This window comes from Caloenas nicobarica, chromosome 2 (assembly GCF_036013445.1).
Source record: "Caloenas nicobarica isolate bCalNic1 chromosome 2, bCalNic1.hap1, whole genome shotgun sequence".
Taxonomy (NCBI): Eukaryota; Metazoa; Chordata; class Aves; order Columbiformes; family Columbidae; genus Caloenas; species Caloenas nicobarica.
In genome coordinates this window covers 94,982,633-95,002,092 of record NC_088246.1, presented here as the reverse complement: position 1 = coordinate 95,002,092, position 19,460 = coordinate 94,982,633, and the positions used below count along the sequence as shown (strand labels likewise).

Here is a 19,460-nt window from a genome sequence, read left to right as displayed (position 1 = left end):
AACTGCAAGGGAGCAAAGAGTTGCATTTCCCTCCAAAATCATAACAATAATGTGCTTAGACAACTAGACAGTGAAATTTAAAGTGCAGAGGAGAAAAAAATGGTTGCTGAAAAGAATGGTTTCATTTTCTTACTAAACTAAAGAAGGTAGAAGCTATGCACTGCTGGAAACAAACAAGACAAAGCATATATTTACTACAGTTCTGTGTCTTTTAATAAGAAGAGGAAATTAAAAAAATTCAAGAGACCAATCTATAAAAATTCCACTCTGGCTGAGGTATTAACAGTATGTTTTATATTGAACACCACATTCTTGTTTTTCATTAACATGGTCTTCAAAAAAGAAAATAGTAGAGAGATAGAGGGGGCAAACCAAGAAGCATCTGAACTCCTTGTTCAATTGCTGTGACCAAAGAAGATCAGAATATGGAAAAGAGAGTACACAGCACATCCAGATGAGACTCATTTCAGTGTATCGCGGGAGCCAGCTAGAGAACCTGCTGGTATGCTGGAAATTATTCTGAAAAGACTTCATATGGGATAAACTACTACTAGAGGACTGTGGAGGAAAAAACAAAACCAACAACAATAAAAAAACATATCAGAGATCTTTTCTTTTGATCTTTATCTTAGGAAAAGTAATCAAAGTTCACGCATTTTACCAGACATCTTCCTTCCTAAGGACTAGTCCTGTAACTGAGAAGCCCAACATAAAATCTATGTGGTAACCACTGTGAGTCCCAAGGCAATAACCTGGTGAGGCAACTTCAGGGACTTGAGCTGGTTGCAACTCAGAAATTCCTTGGGGTGTACTACGTGCTGAATATAAAGTTATCATATATGTTTTGGTGGTTTCCATTTTTGATACAGAATATTTTTTACTGTTATCCAAGTACATTCAGCTAATAGCTGTTGCTTTAAAGGATGACTATGTCTAAATAAAGGAATGGCAAGCATTTTTGAAAGACGCCAGAGGAACAGATATGGTAACAATTAGTATTAGGTTAAACTTTCACCTAAGTATCCGTCTTCAACACATAATCTGTCCTTCCGCTCCCTCATGTTCTTCCTCCAGGGCTCTAAAATCCAAATACCAATTTTCCAGATGAAGGACTGGGGCACAAAGGGATTTGGAAACTGGTTCAAGAATGTGCCTGGAAGCTGGATTCAGCCTGGGTCTCCCAATGTATGGAGTCCCTCTCCAGGGTAAGCTACAAGCAAAACATGGGTATATTAACTGCTGTGTTGGCTGAACTGTCTCGGATCTGGTTTACGCTGGTTCCACGCTGTGGAAAATGTTGGATAACACCTTTTTTCCTGCAGGCAGGATTCCATTACTGCACTACATGTATGGCAACTAGGACAAAGACTGGTTTAAGAAGAAAACTATGGCAAATTTTAGAAGAAAAAGAAAGGCAATCCTGTATTGACTAATTCAGTTTCTGTCTCGATGAGTTTCCAAAGAAAAAAAAAAAAGAGAGAGAAGATTAAGCAGGACAGCCCTATGGAAAAACATGGATCCTACATGCCTCACATCGGCAGACGAAGAGTACACAGTGGATTCAGTTCTTACTTTTAGAGGGGTACGAGATCCTTGCACAGCCAATAATTTGAACAGATTTTGTGTAGAATTCCTGCTATTGTTTTCTCACAAACTGTATTTGCATTTCTGCAAAATCTTGTCAAATGTATCCACACCAAGAGTGCAGTTCTTCTCAAAAATCTTTAATAACAATTCAATAATTATCAAAATAGAGGTGACAGGAAGAAGCAACTGGGTAACAAAGTCTGAGTCTCCAAAAGTTTACTACAAACAGTGAGAAAAATTAAGCTATTAACAAAAGCATTCTACACATATCCTATAAATTAATTAAACTATGCTTGTCACAGAATGAATACTGTAGGGTATTGTGATAAATATGTCAGGTAAGCCGAAAGCTCTGTTAAGATAAGGAAAGACTACCTACATTCTTTGAATTTGAGGGAATAAGTCAAAATTAACCATAATGCTCTCTAACAGTCATAAAACCCCAGAAAAATGCACTGAAAAATGCAAAAGGTTGACCACCTCCTTTCTTCCTACAAAACGGGAGTCATCTCAGCACACACACAGCTCACTGTGCTTCCTGCTGGCAGAACAACCAAAGGCCCTGCCTAAAATTCAGAACACTTAAGCCTCAGGAGATGTTGATGCTGGGTTTGTTTCTTATACCAGTCTCACCAGGCAAGGGGAAGAAGAACCATCTAACGATTTGGCAATAAGTAAAGGTGAGGTACCTGTACTTGGCCTTTTTTGGAAACATACTCTTCACCACGGTATATTTTCCTGTTTTTCATACTGATCTATCTCATGTACCACACATGGCACAGACACATGCCCTGCTCCCTATGATTAAAGACCTCATTACATGGAAGTTCATCTGCAGATTGTAGCTGAAGGGACTTGCCCAGTGACCTGCTGAAATGGGGATACAAGGACAGAGTCCAAAGGATATTTGCTACTGACATGAGCCTACAACTTTGATTTTTGATATCCATTTACTGATGAGAGTAAATATATAGACTAGAATGAGTCATCCAACAGACAGGCACAATAGCTAGTTTAACATAGTCGTATTTGATAACGTGCGTGATCATACTACACTAAAAATGACATCAAAAATCTTCTTCCAATGTCAGAAGCTGTCAAGTTTGGCAGCACAAAGTATCAGTCTTGGAGAACAGGGCTCTGTGAACAGGGCTCAGAGGAGCAAGGAAGGATTGTCAAGGGGCTTCCCCCCAGGATGCCTAGACTTAAGGGAGCTGGAGCTGTTTAGCCTGGAGAAAAGGAGGCTGAGGGGAGACCTGATCGCTGTCTACAACCACCTGAAAGGAGGTTGTAGCATGGAGGGTCTTGGTCTCTTCTCCCATGTAGCAAGTGATAAGAGGAAATGGCCTCCACTTGCGCCAGGGGAGGTTTAGATTGGATAGTAGGAAAAATATTCACGGAAAGGGTTGTCAGGCATTGGAACAGGCTGCCCAGGGAAGTGGTGGAGTCACTGTCCCTGGAGGGGTTTAAAAGGCATTTAGATGATGTTCTTAAGGGCATGGTTTAGTGCTAGATTATGGTTGGACTTCATTAGCCCAAGGGTCTCTTTCAACCACAACGATTCTATAATTCAATGATTTTATGTAGGTGCCTGCATGAAGAAGCACTTAACTGCAGTCTGCATCCTAATTCTGTGACAGTGCTAAAAACAGCTAACATCATGTAGCTGGACTGGCAAAGGAAATTACAATTTTTAAAAAGTTGCAAAATTCCAAGGAAGTATGCCATTGTGAAGCATTATTTGGACTTTTTGCATACATTTATTTCAAAATATAGTAAAAAACTGTATCACTTCGCCTCTGCTAAAGGTCTGAGCTAACAAATTTGAGTTTGGTAGCATTTCCACAACTGACTATGCACCAGAAGAGCTTTCCTTCATTTCACCTAAGAGCAACAGAGACCAGAAAAACGGGTAAATCTGCAAAGGTAACCCTGAAGACCAAAGCATTATGCATCCAAGTTCATGAAACAGTGCATCCAGAAACGGTTCAGACATAACTGCTTGTTCTAATTTTAAATTATGGTATATTTCTTTAAACTGCACCTTACTAAACTCTTAACTTAGGACTAACGATATTTCTACTCTGCAAAATGATTACTTAGCTAAACCAAAAAAGCTTTGGCATAATGACTGTGATGTGTTTTGTATTGGCCAAGTTGATTTCTGTGTTTAAATATGCATAAAAATCTCAGGTGTGTACTACAAGTTTGGATTATAACCAGCTGCTTTTTATCCTTGGAGTAACTCTTCCATATTTCTTCACTCTTTTCCATCTGACAACTTACGGTTGAAAATTTTCCATTTTTCTTCTTCAGGCAATTGATCTTTTAGTCAAAGACCTTTCACACTGGCACGCTGGAAAAAGTAGGCTTCATTTTCTGTAGTCTCATCCCTCAATATAACTTTCCAACTGCATCTTCTCCTTTCACAGGAATGCTTGACATAATGCTTGTTAGAAAACACCAGTGTCTAATAGAAAATACTAATAGCCAGGGCCTAAGGCACAATAATTTGCTCACAAATGTGAATGGTAACAGATCTGTGACACTGAACTACTGTATTGAGAGTAATTCTAAAAGTTTGCATTGATTTTTAGGTTGTTTTTCCCCCTACCTAATTCTAGTATAACACTTCCTTTTTTCTTTCTTCATGCCTTTCCTTTACAATAAGAAATGTGAACATCTGCATAGATACACAGTACTGTCTAGAAATATTCGGACCTATTTCACTCATTGGTAACAGGATATTTTCTCACGTAGACTGGAACAGATGAGACTGAGTGAAAAGTTGGGCCTGAACACTTTCCTTGTTGTTGGCAGTTAATCATTACTTTTTCTCATTCTCCACTTCAAACAGGTTGAAATCAGATCTCTGATATGATGTGGGGGGACTGCATGTTTTAATCTACAAGAGTTCATTTTGAACACAGAAGAATGGGTATTTATCCCTTCAAAATATTCAGAAGGGAATGCAACAGATGGAGCTACAGGAGTAGTTATTGCTGCAGGACTGGACTTCTGCAAACTCTCACGTTTGACGGAACATCTTTGAAACTCGCCTACAAATACGGCTGGTAAAGAAGAGCAGCACTTGTAGCTGCAGTCTGTCTGCTGAGTTGGACAGACCAAAGCGAGCGCATAACGTAGTCTGCACTGGCTGGCGGATCCTATTCCAAGTTTGTTGCAACAGCCTGATCCTTATCTTCAAAGCACTAATTAAATACAATTCAAAATAAACTCCGTTCATGCAACAGTGCTGTTACAGATTCTGAGTGAAAGATGGAAGGAAGATCTCTGCTGACCTGGGTGAGCGTTGGCTCAAGCCCTTGAGAGGCAGGAAGCAGGAAAGTTAAGTTCCTATAAATCCAGGATTTTGTTTCTCCCCCACACAACCATTTTCATAACAATAGTTCAGTGGCCAAATGTGCAGTGGATTAAATTTAAGAGCCAGCTGCTAAGCTGACATTAATGTTCACGGTTTCACTGAAGTCAAAGCAGTTGTAGCTCTAGGTCTTGAAAGCAGGGCAGCCCATGGGTGATTTTAGGGCTCCAGGGGAGATCTCAGCTTTGCTCTGAACCCTCCCAGGAAGCAAAGGTGACTGAAAGCCTGTAAGACTGACATCTAACCGACATTTTTACCTGGGCTAGATGTGAAAACAGAACAAAACTACAGGCTTACCGGAGCTGTGGCTGGAGGTAAGAGAGACAGTGCAATCTATATAGCTTGTGCATTAGCTATATCATTTGTCAGAGGCTGCAAGAGAGTTTGTTAACTCTCAAGGCGGCAGACTGAGAAGAAGACAACATGTGATATTAATCACAATAGGTCCCCAAGCTGTGTAATTTTTCCTGGATGCTTAATTCTCTTAGTTGGCAAGCTTTTCTAGATCACGTTCAAAACACACTGAGAATAAAGTGCAGAACAGAAAAGCCTGCTGCTCATGAAAACCAGGTGTATTCGTATTCATTCTCATCATCCAGGCAATGCTAACTCAGAAAAGGTCATCCATACACACAATGATTTTCAAAATATGTCACCAGAAAAACTAATGAGATACAAATACAATGTATTTCCAAGACCCTCAACAAGAGAGTTTACCACCCAATTTTGGTGGTGATCTAATCCAATGGGCTTTAGTACTACTAATGCTATAATACTATTTTAGTCCTATTCATTTCTGTTAAGTGTCTTACATTTGTTACTTTCTCCATGACTACAAACCAGTCTTTGGTATATATTTGTAGACCCACTTTAGTATCCATTTGCATAAGATTTGTGAGAAATTTCCTGAGGAAAAGAAAAGCACAAATTCAAATTATATGACATTCTCTGCTCTGCTTATGACTTCAGTTGAGCATGTGTATAAATGTGAGACAGAGACTGATTTAATCAAACTCTTAAATGGAGTATTTACCTCTACATACATTAAATGATTCACTTATAAAAACAATTTTAGTGCTTTTTGTGACTAAGAATATTATTTCTCTCAGCATTCTCATGAAATGACTTACCAGCTGTGTGCATGTTTTAACATGTCATTGGCACTGTGCAGGAAAAACAGCTCCACTGGACTTTCCTTTTGAAATCAACAAAATCACCCACTACAACTACATTCTGTTTGAATGTTGTAGGCGTTTTTTTCTTATTTTGGATTAAAATAAGTTTAAAACATTCAAAACATCATTACTTCAATACCAAGGGAAGCAAAAGATTAACACAAGGCACAGAGAACAACTTGCTAGTTAAAATCAGTATTTAAACTTGCAATCTAGGACCCAGACAGAAGCAAAGTGGAAAAAAAAATTAAAACAAGATGTGAGATAGGAATCTTTAATCAACCTCGTTGTATAAGGCTAGGCCCAGCATTCCACCCAGTCTTCTGAGGTTACCGAGCACCACTTTGAAAATGGATTACTTTCCACCAAAAACAATGCCAAAAAGGGGCTTTAGCTCCCCTGGGGTAAATTAGAACAGCCTGGATCATCAAATGGGAAAAAAATAATCATTATCAGTAGCAGTCAGAAATGGAGGGAAAGAAAAGGTGAAACCAGACTCGAGTTTTGGACCACTTAATGCCTTAGACATGCCTTTGAAGATGGAGGTGGGGAGGAAAAAGCCCGTGGGTTTGTGATGCAAAGGAACATTTGCTTCTCTAATGGATAATATAAGCACTTGGGTTCTTTCCCAAGTTGTTTGATTCAGAAATGTACTTTTTGTAAACACTCTGTAGCTAGTCCTGGAGAGGGTAAAGCACTGATAAGGTATTGTATACTTTCTGTTACCAGCTCAGAGGGAATACCAACGTATATGAAAGACAATACACATATTACCTCATATATACTAACAGATGAAAAATACATTATAAGGACATAATATGGCTTAGTGCATAAATATCTTTAACCTGGTGTCCACTGTTTTGGGTAGGAGAAATTTTCCAACAGCCCTTGCCATCAAACTGAGACTCTACCTGCAGGTGATTGACCACAGAGCTCCACATGGCTCTGGGGTGCCAGCTGCCAGCATGAACAAATGTCTCAGCCCCTTTACAACCAGGCAAAAGTAACTTGCAATACGATGCAAAAACTTAATTCCAGCTTCAGCAGGAGCAACGAGCAGCAGGCAGAAACACCAAGAAAGTGGTGAAGTATCACTTTCCAGATGCTGTGATGTTGAATCAAGGTTTGTGTTACGTCACATGGTCAGTTAAGGTAACACCCTTGATAGGTTGGTTTACCCACTTTAAAAAAAAAAAAAAAAAAAAATTAAAACTAAGGACCATTTCTGAAGGCACTATTAACATTAACTTACCCCTAGTTTTGTCTTTTCAAAATCAAACTATCTTGCATGAATGTCCCATGCTACCAATGAATGTTAAAAGAAAACTTGGTTGACATAGATATTTCCTATTTACGTAACTTCTAGCTTACATAAGACGGTCACAGCTTTCGCCTGGCTGTGGTCCCCTTGCACCCACACAGCAGTACACTGCTGATGTCAGTTATGTACTAAAGTTCCCTGGAAGCCAACAGCATGTAACCATACACCTATAATTAAGTGCATACTTGAATGCTTTGTCAAACAGGGAAAGACTGATGAATTGTTGCCTCTATAACTAATGATGAAATCGTAGTAATGTACATTAAAATTGGGATTATGCCGTAGAAGTTTTATGACAGGGATGTATTAGTCATTGATGGTTGGAAAGAGGTCCACAGCCAGCATGTGACAGGCCACTGGCACACACTGGTGTGGTCACACATCTTGCGAAAGAGCAACAGTTGTCCTAAGAGTATGGGATGTGCTGAAAATGCTCTTTAAAGAACATGGCAGAATGACGGTCCTGCTGACTTTAAAATTTCAACCTAATGCCTATATAATACCAATCTGAAACAAGAGGCTCTTTCTGCCCACTAACAAATGAGCCACCTAAGGCAAACTTCCTTCCCACTTTTCAATTCCTCACCCTGACACCACTGGTGCCTCTCACTTAGCTGAAGAACAGCAGCTGTAATGCAGTCACACTGCTGGAATTTTAACCACCTCCCCTGTGCCCTTGTGGCCAGGAAGGCCAATGGCATCCTGGGGTGTATTAGAAGCGGGGTGGTTAGTAGGTCAAGAGAGGTTCTCCTCCCCCTCTATTCTCCCTTGTTGAGACCACATCTGGAATATTGTGTCCAGTTCTGGGCCCCTCAGTTCCAGAAGGACAGGGAACTACTGGAGAGAGTTCAGTGCAGGGCCACGAAGATGATTAAGGGAGAGGAGCATCTCCCTTATGAGGAAAGGCTGCGGGAGCTGGGTCTCTTTGGCTTGGAGAAGAGGAGACTGAGGGGTGACCTCATTAATGTTTATAAATATGTAAAGGGTGAGTGTCACGAGGATGGAGCCAGGCTCTTCTCGGTGACAACCAACCATAGGACAAGGGGCAATAGGTACAAACTGGAACACAGGAGGTGTTAAATATGAGAAGAAACTTCTTCAGAGTGAGGGTGCCAGAGCACTGGAACAGGCTGCCCAGGGAGGTTGTGGATTCTCCTTCTCTGGAGACATTCAAAACCAGCCTGGACGCCTTCCTGTGTAACCTCATCTGGGTGTTCCTGCTCCGGTGGGGGGATTGGACTAGATGATCTTTCGAGGTCCCTTCCAATCTCTAACATTCTGTGATTCTGTGAAATTTAGACCACAGCGCTGAAATTATCAGCAACTTCTGATAATCCATCTATATTACCATCTATTGATACTTAGAGGGGCAAAACTGCAAGCAGAACTAGCAATAGTAGGGAGTTCAATGACAAGAATCTAGACAGGCTTTGAGTAAATTGCTTTTAGTCCTGCTTTGCATCTAATTTCAAATTTTATTTCCTGCCCCCTTCCCTTATCCTCGTACAGAAGTACTGCTGAGTGCCCAAAGTGAATTTGGAGCTGGGTGCCAAAATTATATCTGTTGCCGTGCTGAGTACGACAGACCCTAAGGTGCTCTGCTAGAGATGTGTGCTGTGTGCACATGCAATAACACACTAGTCCAAGTGAGCAAGGGTCACAGAGCCAGCAGCCCTACACAGAGCAGAGCAAGCAACAGTAAAGGGTCAAAACCACTACAGAATTTGACAAAAAAAAAAAAAAAAAAATCCATCACCTCCACTGCTGAGTATATCAAACCTGGCCAGAGCTTTTGAGAAGGCAAGAAACCACGTGTGACAGCTGTGGCAGCTGAATGACTGTATTCCTTCTGCATCCTATTAGAGGGATTTGTCCCAAGACTTAATTGGCAGTTTCACTATTCCTTCTCACTGCCTTTGCTGCAGAGAAGGCAGCAGCATAGCAGGGCTGCAAATTAGGCTGTAGGAGCATTGCAAATTCCAGGGGTTCATTTTTCATAGAAAGTCAAAACCACCTTTAAGCACACAGAGTGGCTGTCCCACTGCACTCTGACAGTAAGCCTGCCGTACCTTCAGTTAACTTCTGGCACACAGACAGGGACTTAGATCTCTTCTAAGACAGCCAAAGAATAATGAAAAAGCAACTTTAACACTACCTGAAACCAAACTATTCAAAGCACATTGCATGCATTCCTTGGCTGCCAGCACTGAGCCAGGACATGGAGATAATCACTTGAGCTGTCAATAGAGGAGGAAGAAAGGAGCTAAAGGACCCAAGAGCTGAAGTACTCTGGTCAAGAAAATCTAGGCAGAATTTAACCTGCAAGGTAGCAATACAGTCATGTTTATCCCCCATCTCGCTCCCATTAGGTGCATTAAAGAGTTAACATCATCACGGACATGGCAATATTTTTTTCTTTTTTGCTTGTCTCTTTTATCTGTTCCACAGAAAATGAGGATCCATACCAAGCAAACCATTTCTCTCTTTTCTGGCACCACTTTTCCAACTGTGGCTAACATTCCCTGTTTCAAGAGGGCAAACTGCCTGGCATAATGCCCAGCCAACAGTGGAACACATTATGCAGAGAAAAAGTTTCTCATCATCTTCTACCTAACATGAACCACACCCTGCAAGACTGAGATTAGATAACAAAAATTATCTTTCTTTTACATATCTACCAATATAGGTACAATCAGTTCTTTCAATACTGCAGCATCTGTTCTTTGACTTGATAATCTGCTGCAGCAGTGAAGTTTGGACATCAGAGAAAAAATGCTGTAGTGGTTAAAAAAGGCCCCTGGGACACTGAGCTCTTTTTTTCCTTGTGTTGTGAAAGCTATTGGGGAAAAGAGAGAGAGCAGTAGCATCTCTGTGTCACTACAATATCCAACAGCTTGAGGGACACTTGAGGGAAAGTTCCTGGAAATATCTTAGTAATTCTAACTATGGATTCAACTCCACCAATTATGGCAACTTTTCAGTTGTTAACAAGAGCTAACGTGCCCTGTTCCAGCTGTTGTGTCATACAGATCCATCCCAAGCAGGTCTACATGGCAAGAGCAGCAGCAGTCCCTGCAGGCCCTAATAAGCCTCCTAAAGCTGGAGAGCCAACAGAGTGAATGATATATTTGTGGGTTACCTACCCTATGGCCCTTCCAGATGGCATGCCAGCAAAATCTGTGTTCTTTTTCTTTTTTAACTTCCAGCAAAGATGGCCTTAAAAGTGGGTCATGCACAATACAAATCAGTTCTCCACTGGAGAACACCAGCCCAAGCGGCACATATTCTGGCTTTCACCTTTTCCCTCCTTGTATGTAAGGACCAATGAAGGATCACCTGTAAGCTAGTAGCAGAATTTGCCTTCTAGAGCTCTTCAGGCCCAAGAAGACTTGACATGAGAAAGCATTTCTTCACCAAGAGGGTGATCAAACACTGGAACAGGCTTCCTAGAGAGGTGGTCAATGCTCCAAGCTTGTCAGTGTTTAAGGAGCATTTTGACGGTGTCCTTAACAACATACTTCAACTTTTGGTCAGCCCTGAATTGGTCGGGCAGTTGGACTAGATGATTGTCCTAAGTCCTTTCTAACCACTCCGTTCCATTCTATTCCATTCTGGAAGTCGCTCTGAATTTTTCTTCCCCAGTGCTCAGCAAAGTTGAGCAGTGTAGAATGGTGAAACTGTAGAAAAGGATTTGCATTCATAGAATGGAAAGGAAGAACAAACCCCCCAGAAAAGTGGGTTCCAAAGAATGTCTTGAGAACTGCAACTACAAGACTAAAAACTCTGCTCCAAGGACAACTGCAATAGCAGCACAGACAGTAATGAGGGCATCTTCAATATCTTTGCTTTTAAGAGCAGGGTATGTAGCAACAGCACAAAAAAGTATAAAAATAGAAAATAATAACAGCTCGGTGTGCCCTTGTTTCCATGCAAGGTGTTATGTACTCATTTAGAACATAACATGCAGTCAGTTTATACCATAAATGCATAAGTAATACAAATAAAATGCATTTAAAGAACACCAAAAACTTATAAAACGAGAATTTTGGAGACTGTCTTACCTTTGACCCAATAAGTGTGTACAGCCATTGGATGGTTTCATTATGATTTATGACTCCATTCATCCCATCAACATAGAGCATTATCTGGCCCAAAGCTATTGTAAAGAAAAGAGATAAAATATAATCAGACCTGGTGAATACTTTTTATAATCTTCAGCATTGCTGGCAATTTTTTATAAGGAGAGTTTTCCAGAGACCTGGGGAGCTCAACTTACAAAGATATATTTGGCAAGATCGTGCTGGATGAAATCCTGGGCAACTGGAGTACCTTCACAGACTTCATTGGATGATATAAGTGTGAATTTTATCCAGGGACAAGCACAAACACTTTTTTCCTTCCTAGAAGATGCCACATTTTCTTGCCCCATGATGTGCAAACAGTATTCTGTTTGCTTACTGTTGCAACAGCTCCATCAGCTACAATGATTTACATTTTGTGAGCCAAACTTTTACCATTTGTTTCAGCACCATACAATGTCTGGAATTAGTATATTTGGATTAAGTTGACCATTTCATTGAATTTCAATAAAATAAAATTAAAGTAGAGCAATTAACAGCAATAAGGACAGCAAATATTGCACAGTGCTCTCTTCCAAATGAGTTTTGCATTTTAGTGAGAAAATACAACACAACATGGTTAACAAAGAAGCTTCTTTATTCGTTTATTCTAAAGCACTTATGACAACAATTCAAAACATGCTAGTAAAATATCGCATAACAGTAATTCCATAGTTTGCAATCTTGATAATATGAGACTTTCTAGATACGACAGCTATTAAATTTTTTCTGACTGATAAGGACAGACATTTTTCATAAGGATTATGAAAAATGGATTAGCAAAATTCATCTATCATCTTCAAAAGTTTCCACTGTTAGATCTTCTGCTTTATAGCAGGAGATCAAAGCACAGTGGGATGAAAAAGAAATCACTGATGTAACATCTTTTAGCACAGCCTGTTGGCATAACAACTCAATTATCTAACGCACAACCTGATGAGCCCCTAGTACAACGTTTTATGGGGGGAAAAAAGGAAAAAACCCACAGGGTCAGTAAAATTACTATGCTAATTGTCTTCCAAACACATTCTGAACGTTTGCTAACTTTTGCACACGTTGTGCACAGTGCAGCAGCGTTTTCCTTGAGGGCAGATTTTCAGAGACATGAGTGTTAGCCGAGCACTCAAGTACTCCTATGGCTAAGCAGATAACTTTACATCGTCTTCTGCTTTTTCCTATGCTCCAGTTGGTTGACTTACAGTTAAAAAAAACCCCAAGGTACTAATTTTAGGTACTTATGTTCCTTACCTAATCTGCTACACAAAGCTAGAAGCAAAGTCACCCTACACGGTTAACGAAGACGGAGAAAAAATGAGCTAGAGGGCTACGGCAAGGAGATAACTCGTATGTCAGGCGGCCTGGATTGCCACTGGGGTATGTTCATCTCTCTCTGCTCCTCCTCTCCAGGAAGCAATCATTCATCACCCTCCAAAGATGTGTCTCAAGTGAATAAAATCAGGTGGGAGGGACACAGGGCCAAGTTGTTAAGGTAAAATAAAAGATATAAGCCAGTCAGTGAAAAGAGATAAGAATTACATTGCCTGAATCAATGGCTGCTTTGAAGCATTTCTTTGCAGGTAGAGGAAAGTGGAGAACACTGCTACCCCAGTGGTAATCAGAGAAAGGTCTTAATTCATGTTTTTACTTCCTTTCAATGCTAAAATGATTTAGGCCCTCGATCAGGATGAGATCCAGTTATGATAAGGTCATCAACCCCCCACCTTTTTTTTTTTTTTTCATGAAAATTCTTTGGTTGGGGGTGCAGGGATTTGAGTTTGAAACAAAAGTGAAACAAATTTTGCTCTTGGTGCATGCTTTCCAAATTAATATAGAAATCAAAGACAGCAAGAAGTCTGCTTTAAAAAGGAAAACATGCACACTATACAAAATTACTCCAATGCTTATATTTAAGACCAGTTAGACTAGATGTGTAAGTGAGATCTGGAATGCATTAGTCTTCAGTCTCTTAACTGTGACTCTTCGTAACAGCAATAGGTTAAGGCAAATTAGTAAACCTTAGAAAGAAGCCAACAAAAAAGCTTTAGGGATTCCTGACAATTTTTATCTGCTACTACTAATCTTGTTTCCTCCAATTCCTCCCACCACCTTTTTTCATTATCAATGCTAATCTAAGTATACAGTACTACCTATATCTTTCCAGCAACAGAATGGACCTTTGGATATAGGCGAAAAATTAGTATCACATAAAACACCACTACTGCTGCTGCTTGAACAAGTGGCCAATAACTTTCATAGAACAAAGAATTACAGAGGACATTGTGAAACAACCAAGATGAAGATAGGTTTGCTATATAGTCATGCTATCCACATACAAGTCATGACTCCAGTAATTATTTGCTACACATTAATTTACCAGCAGCTGACAGACCTTGCCGTGGAGCTTAATGTTTCTATTTCCAGTCTTCAGGGGTCAGAAAAATGAAAGCAAGATATGATAGACAGGTTTGAGGAGAAATCAGCTTTCACTATGAAGAAGAGAATCTGTACGTTCTTTGTATTAAACTGATGCCTTATAAATTCTTAGGAAAAGAAGTCCACGAGAAGATCTAAAAGAACGAGAATGTTGGTTTTCATACCACGTAAAAGTGTCTGGGCTGAGGAAGAAACCACACAATACAGAGGCAAAATGGAAGAGGATGACAAAAACACAAGTGGGGGAGCAGGCTGGTGGGCTGGAGGTTCTTGGACTCTCCCAAGGCTTGGTTCTGGCTGAGTAGAGCAAACCAGTTTTGCTCTAAATGGAGACAAACCAGCCAAAGAAGACCCTGCACCATTTTATAACCTTTGCGGCTTTTCTGCCCAACTAATAGCATACCTACTGGCCCACGGTCACAGCCTCATGAAACTGCTGCAGCTACAGTGCAAACTTCACGCGCCCACCGCCCTGCTCGTGTGTGTCTGCACACCCACCGCCAACACGCAGAGCCCCGCCAAGACAGGGCACGCTAATTTGCAAGGCAATCTGAGGTTGTTCGGAAGGCCAACCTGGTCCAAAATCATTTAAGTTCACATTCGTATGTGCCTTCAACTGAGCTCCTTTTTTTTTTTTTTTTTTTCACTGAAAAATGAGGAGGCTATTTAATCCATTTAATCCCATCTCTCAGCTAACTGGAATTCTTTTTGGAAGTATATCAACAACCTACTTGCATTAGGAAAGCTTGCTATTGTGCAACAGCGGGCTGGGAGAGGGGGGCTTAAATATGGAGCAGACTTAATTTGGAATTTCTTTGTTCCCACTACCCTTGTCAAACCCTTAATCTTATGTGAAAGTAGTGTGTGACTTCACCCATAGCTATTTTCAAGTGGAAAATTGCTGGATTTCTTAGGGGAAAGGCTTAGGCTAGAAAAGGACAGACCAGTCAGAAACTTTACAGATTTCTGTGAAACAAGGGGTTTAAGAAAGCCTCTCAAAATTTGCCAGTATTGGCACTGATACTCTCCTGGGATCTTTCCTACATAAAGTTAACAGGACCAAAGAGGAAAAACTCTAGCACAAAACATCACTGTGATGCACATCACTTTGAGTAAAAGTCTATTTTTTCCCAGCAAGAGTGTCGAAAACTTCAAAGCTGTTTCTTGCCCACACACCTGCTTCTCTAATCTGCTCTAGCTGCTTTGTATTTTACTACAAGACTAACTCAGAGAAAACAACAGCACTGAATGAGCAGAAACACTGCTTTCCTACAGTTTCCTGCGAGTCAAAACTCCATTCATCACGTCAAGAATTACAGCAGGGACGCATCTTGTGATTGCATTTGGTCCATCAGAATAAGCAAAGGTACAGGGTGAAAAAGGCCAAAACAAAACCCTGTTGCCACAGGTTTCAGCTCCCGAGGAAGCTTCTGGCCCACGTTCATCAGGTACTTCATAACCAGCAGCCGTGGTGCACATGACTGGTTGTACACAACAACAGGCGAGCATGGATGACGGACAGAACTGTGATGAAACTAAGGGAGAAGAATCAGCTGCTAAAAGTCATCCTTCTCATTACTAGTTAAAATCTTATCACCGTCAATGAGAAATTAAGGATCTGTGTCATGGCCTTCATTCCATTTGAAAACAGACTACTAGCTTGTGTACACTATCCTGGGCACCGAAAAGGCACAGTCTGTCAAAGTTAATGTCCCGATCAAGAACAAAATTTCAGTATCGGTCTAGTAGGGGATCCCAGGAGGCAGATAATACAGTTATCTGGTATTCTATTGCAAAGCACTAGGTGATAATTCTGAAGAAAAAAACAAAACAAAGAAACAACAACAACAAAAAAACAACCAAACAAAACAAAACCACAAAACAAACCCACTACCTCAAACTTCTGTGTTTCCTCACTAGAGAGAGGCAAGAGCTCAGTTACCATGTGAGACCGCCCTGAACACAGAATGTCCAGCTCAGCTCAGCCCCGACATGCTGGACGTCAGCAGCTTCTCCTTTTGCTTCTACCCTGTTCCCACAGACAGCGCTTGCACACACAGCCTCAGGGAAGAGCTTGTAGTCTACACAATATCCAAGGATATTGCATAGTGTCTTCCCTGATGAGAAATCATTTTTAAATACGATTTTTGTACCATCCAGATACCTGAAAATTAACAAAATCACAGCAGAGCTCCTTGCTTCTAAGAGGTGACATCAGACAGAATAAATGACCTGGCCTCTCTACTGCTCCTGAGAATGACCTTACACAGCAGCGGTGTGCCAAACCTGATGACTCACACTCATTCCACAGAGGAAGAACCAGCTAAAATTTTGAGGTTTGGTGTGGTGCGTTTTGTTTTTTGTTTTTGTTTTGGTTTGTTTTTTTCCTCTGTTACTCTTCGTATGGGTTGGTTTTAGCTTCAGTGCAAAATCTGCTGTGTACACATGCATTCCCATTGCTTTAATCCTGTTGCAGATATTTGTGATTTCATCAGGAAGATAAAACCAATCTTCCTCACCAAAAATGCATGAATATTTTGTTTCTTATTAAAGTTTCTTTAAATCCTAACACTTTTCTTAAACTTGTCTTTTTATCCTCTGTTCATTTGTTCTTTTCGGTATCTCACACATCATCATTGAAACATGCTAAGAAATTAATTTTCAGAACTCCCATATTAACCATATACTATACTTGTATTAACTGTATTAACCAAGAAATGAACTTTCTCACAAAAAAAAAAAATGCCACGGAATTAACGTTATAAACTAGAAGAGCAAAGATAGTTCTGTACAGAAGTAAACGTATTACATTGCTAATGAAATCAGAAGTTCTTACGCTAGCTGACACTATTTAAAGTCTAGCTTATAGTCTTACACAGTACTTTAATAGCTCATAAGTATTTGGAGACTTCTGCATGCTAGTTTCAGACTTAAAGTATTAGTAAAAGTTTAGATCTTCTGCAGAGAAAAAGGGTTTCTAGATCAAATCTAATCTTCATATTTTTCCCACCTACTTCAATGACAAAACATACAAAGATACAATAAAACTCGTCTGTTTTTGCACGCTGAAAATGAGTGACAAAAGTGACAACCAGAATTTTTCCCTGGACTACAGGCTCAAGGGAAGCTGCTGTCCACCGGTCACCCCTGGGCAAAGCCAAACAAACCAAGAGGGCTGGACACGCCACTCTCTGTGCAATCAATACAGTTTTCGGCAGCACGCTCGGGCCCTGCAATGTAGGTTGACGGCTGTGGTTATAATCGAGCAGGTACAACAGCGGCATGCTGTAACTTGCCCTCAAAAGCACATCTTGTTTAAAAATTGAGGTCAAGCTCACCAAGAAAAAATCCTTTCTTAAACTGGCAGCTAAAAACACGCTTTTGCCGTTATTTTAATTCTAAAGAGATGGCACATGTATTTTGACACTTATTATTTTAATCACTCTGTTAAAGCTCCATATTTAACACTATGTTCTATGGCACAGCCTCACAATGGTTTCCACTGTCGACCCAAGCCCACAGGAAACACTGGAGAAGATTTATAGATTCATGTTATTGATGTTATTCCATTCTACCTAATTGTCTTTAACAATAACCTTAGTTTTGGTGAACCCCAGGGGCTGCTAGCACAGAAATGCTCTTTTATTGCTGATTACTACATGAAAACAAAGGGGAATAGACTGCCAACCACAGACTTGGAGCGGATATTCAATTGACCAATGGTCTGGGAAAACGTATCAAAATTTTAAAGTCTCAATGACATTTACAGTCACTTGTGCTGCAGGTACTCAGAAGCCATCCACAATGAACACAAGACAAACATTTTTGGTCCTCAGAAACCGATTACTGATAGTACCTGGGCAATAAAGGGACCACAAAGGATTTACAAGCCTAATTATTCACTTTGAAAGCAGGTTGTGACTGTGGTTTTGGGGGTGGCGGACTGGGTCCCCTCCCTTTCTTTTTTTCAGGAAAAGGTCCCTGCATGGTCAGTGCCTCCAGAACTCACTATTCTGAGGCTCCTTAACTAGAACGGTTCTCATTAGCATTTCAGCCTCATATACACACATCTGCTCTCCCTAAAGCTGCCTTTCTCAATGGTTCTCAGTGCCCCCAAGGTTCGAGTGAAGAGAAACGCAGGCCTTCCCCAAGAGATGGCCAACACATGGTGTGTCCAGGACACCACAGAAACCTCTCACAGAGGGATTTTCTCTTCCTCATGTTTCCTCTGCCAGCCACCCCCTCTGGTGTTTCTCTCTTTAGAAAACAGCACACAGCAAGGTCAAAGGGCATAAAGCAGCTCCCATCAGCTCAAATGTTTCAGCAAAAGCTGGTTCTTTATACACACCCCACGACATCTGTGACAGTTCACAAACCCCATCAAAACCAAAGGAGCACATCAGAATTGCACCTCTTCCAACATATCTGCTGTGATTTTTCTTACAATTCACCTGATCGCAAAGAAGAAATAGACTCTCACTTGACTGTGCCAGCAGTTAACCTGCTGAATGCCTTTTTATATGAACCTAAATCTGGCTTACATATATGCATTATAAAAGCTTTGCACAATTAGTCACAATTATTTTAATCATTATTTTATGTTGCAGCCCTCATATATTAAATGCATGCTTTATAAGATTAATAACACTTATCAAGGTACAATAAACCGGGTAAAGCTCATATAGCAAAAGGTAAAACATTTCATCACTAAAAAGAAATATGCAATAAAAATACCTTCTTAATACATAAATGAGCAAGTCTACTCCAGTATTAGATCATTATTTTGCAAGCTGACTAAAGCATGAAAGTAGAGGGGGTGGGGAGGGGAAAAAAAAGAATAATTAAGAAAGGAAGACAGGAAAAGGGATAAGGGAAGAAGACAAAAGAAAACAGAAAATAAAAGGTAAACTAGATGATTTTAAAAGATCACCATCCTTGGTGCTTCATGAAGCAAAACTGTGGAAAGAGAGTATGTATGCCAGCCCTGAATTAAGATGATACATTATAATATACGTATATACAGAGCTGAATTAAGGCAGCTGCTTCTTAACTGAATGCTCCAAGTCCAGAGTTGGTAGCCTGTAGGAAGTTACATATTTTTCTAAAGAATTTAGATTTCTAGAGTTTTAAAAGTATTTTCTGAGCACACTTCCACTTTGGGCCACAGAAGTTCTTTTCTCAAGGAATGGGACATGATGGTGAGATTGCAAGAAAGATTTTCTTGTGAGGTGAAGTATTGTGCAAAAGCATCTCGTGCCAGTGCAGGACGCTATCCACGGAACTACTAAAGAATTAACTGCCATAGGCTTACACCCACCACTCAGCTATGACTGCTTGCACCGAATACTGATGCTGCAGCAAAAGAGAAGTGATTTGGTTTTATGGCAGAAATTAAGCTATGTTTTTAAGGACTAGGTGTCTCTTCTCATCTGTAATAAAATAGT

General features: G+C 40.3%; 1 protein-coding gene across 9 annotated transcripts in view; it reads right to left on the bottom strand.

The window, feature by feature from the left end:
- The window catches only part of FHOD3 (formin homology 2 domain containing 3), a 399,651-nt gene that overhangs the window by 151,212 nt on the left and 228,979 nt on the right, over positions 1 to 19,460 (bottom strand). For all 9 annotated transcript variants that reach the window (XR_010605872.1, XR_010605873.1, XR_010605874.1 and 6 more), the window contains exon 6: positions 11,527 to 11,621. Coding sequence is in view for 6 of the 9 variants with exons in the window: in XM_065630338.1 (XP_065486410.1) it covers positions 11,527 to 11,621 (95 nt within the window). In the remaining 3 variants the exon portion in view is untranslated. The remainder of the gene's footprint in view (positions 1 to 11,526; positions 11,622 to 19,460) is intronic.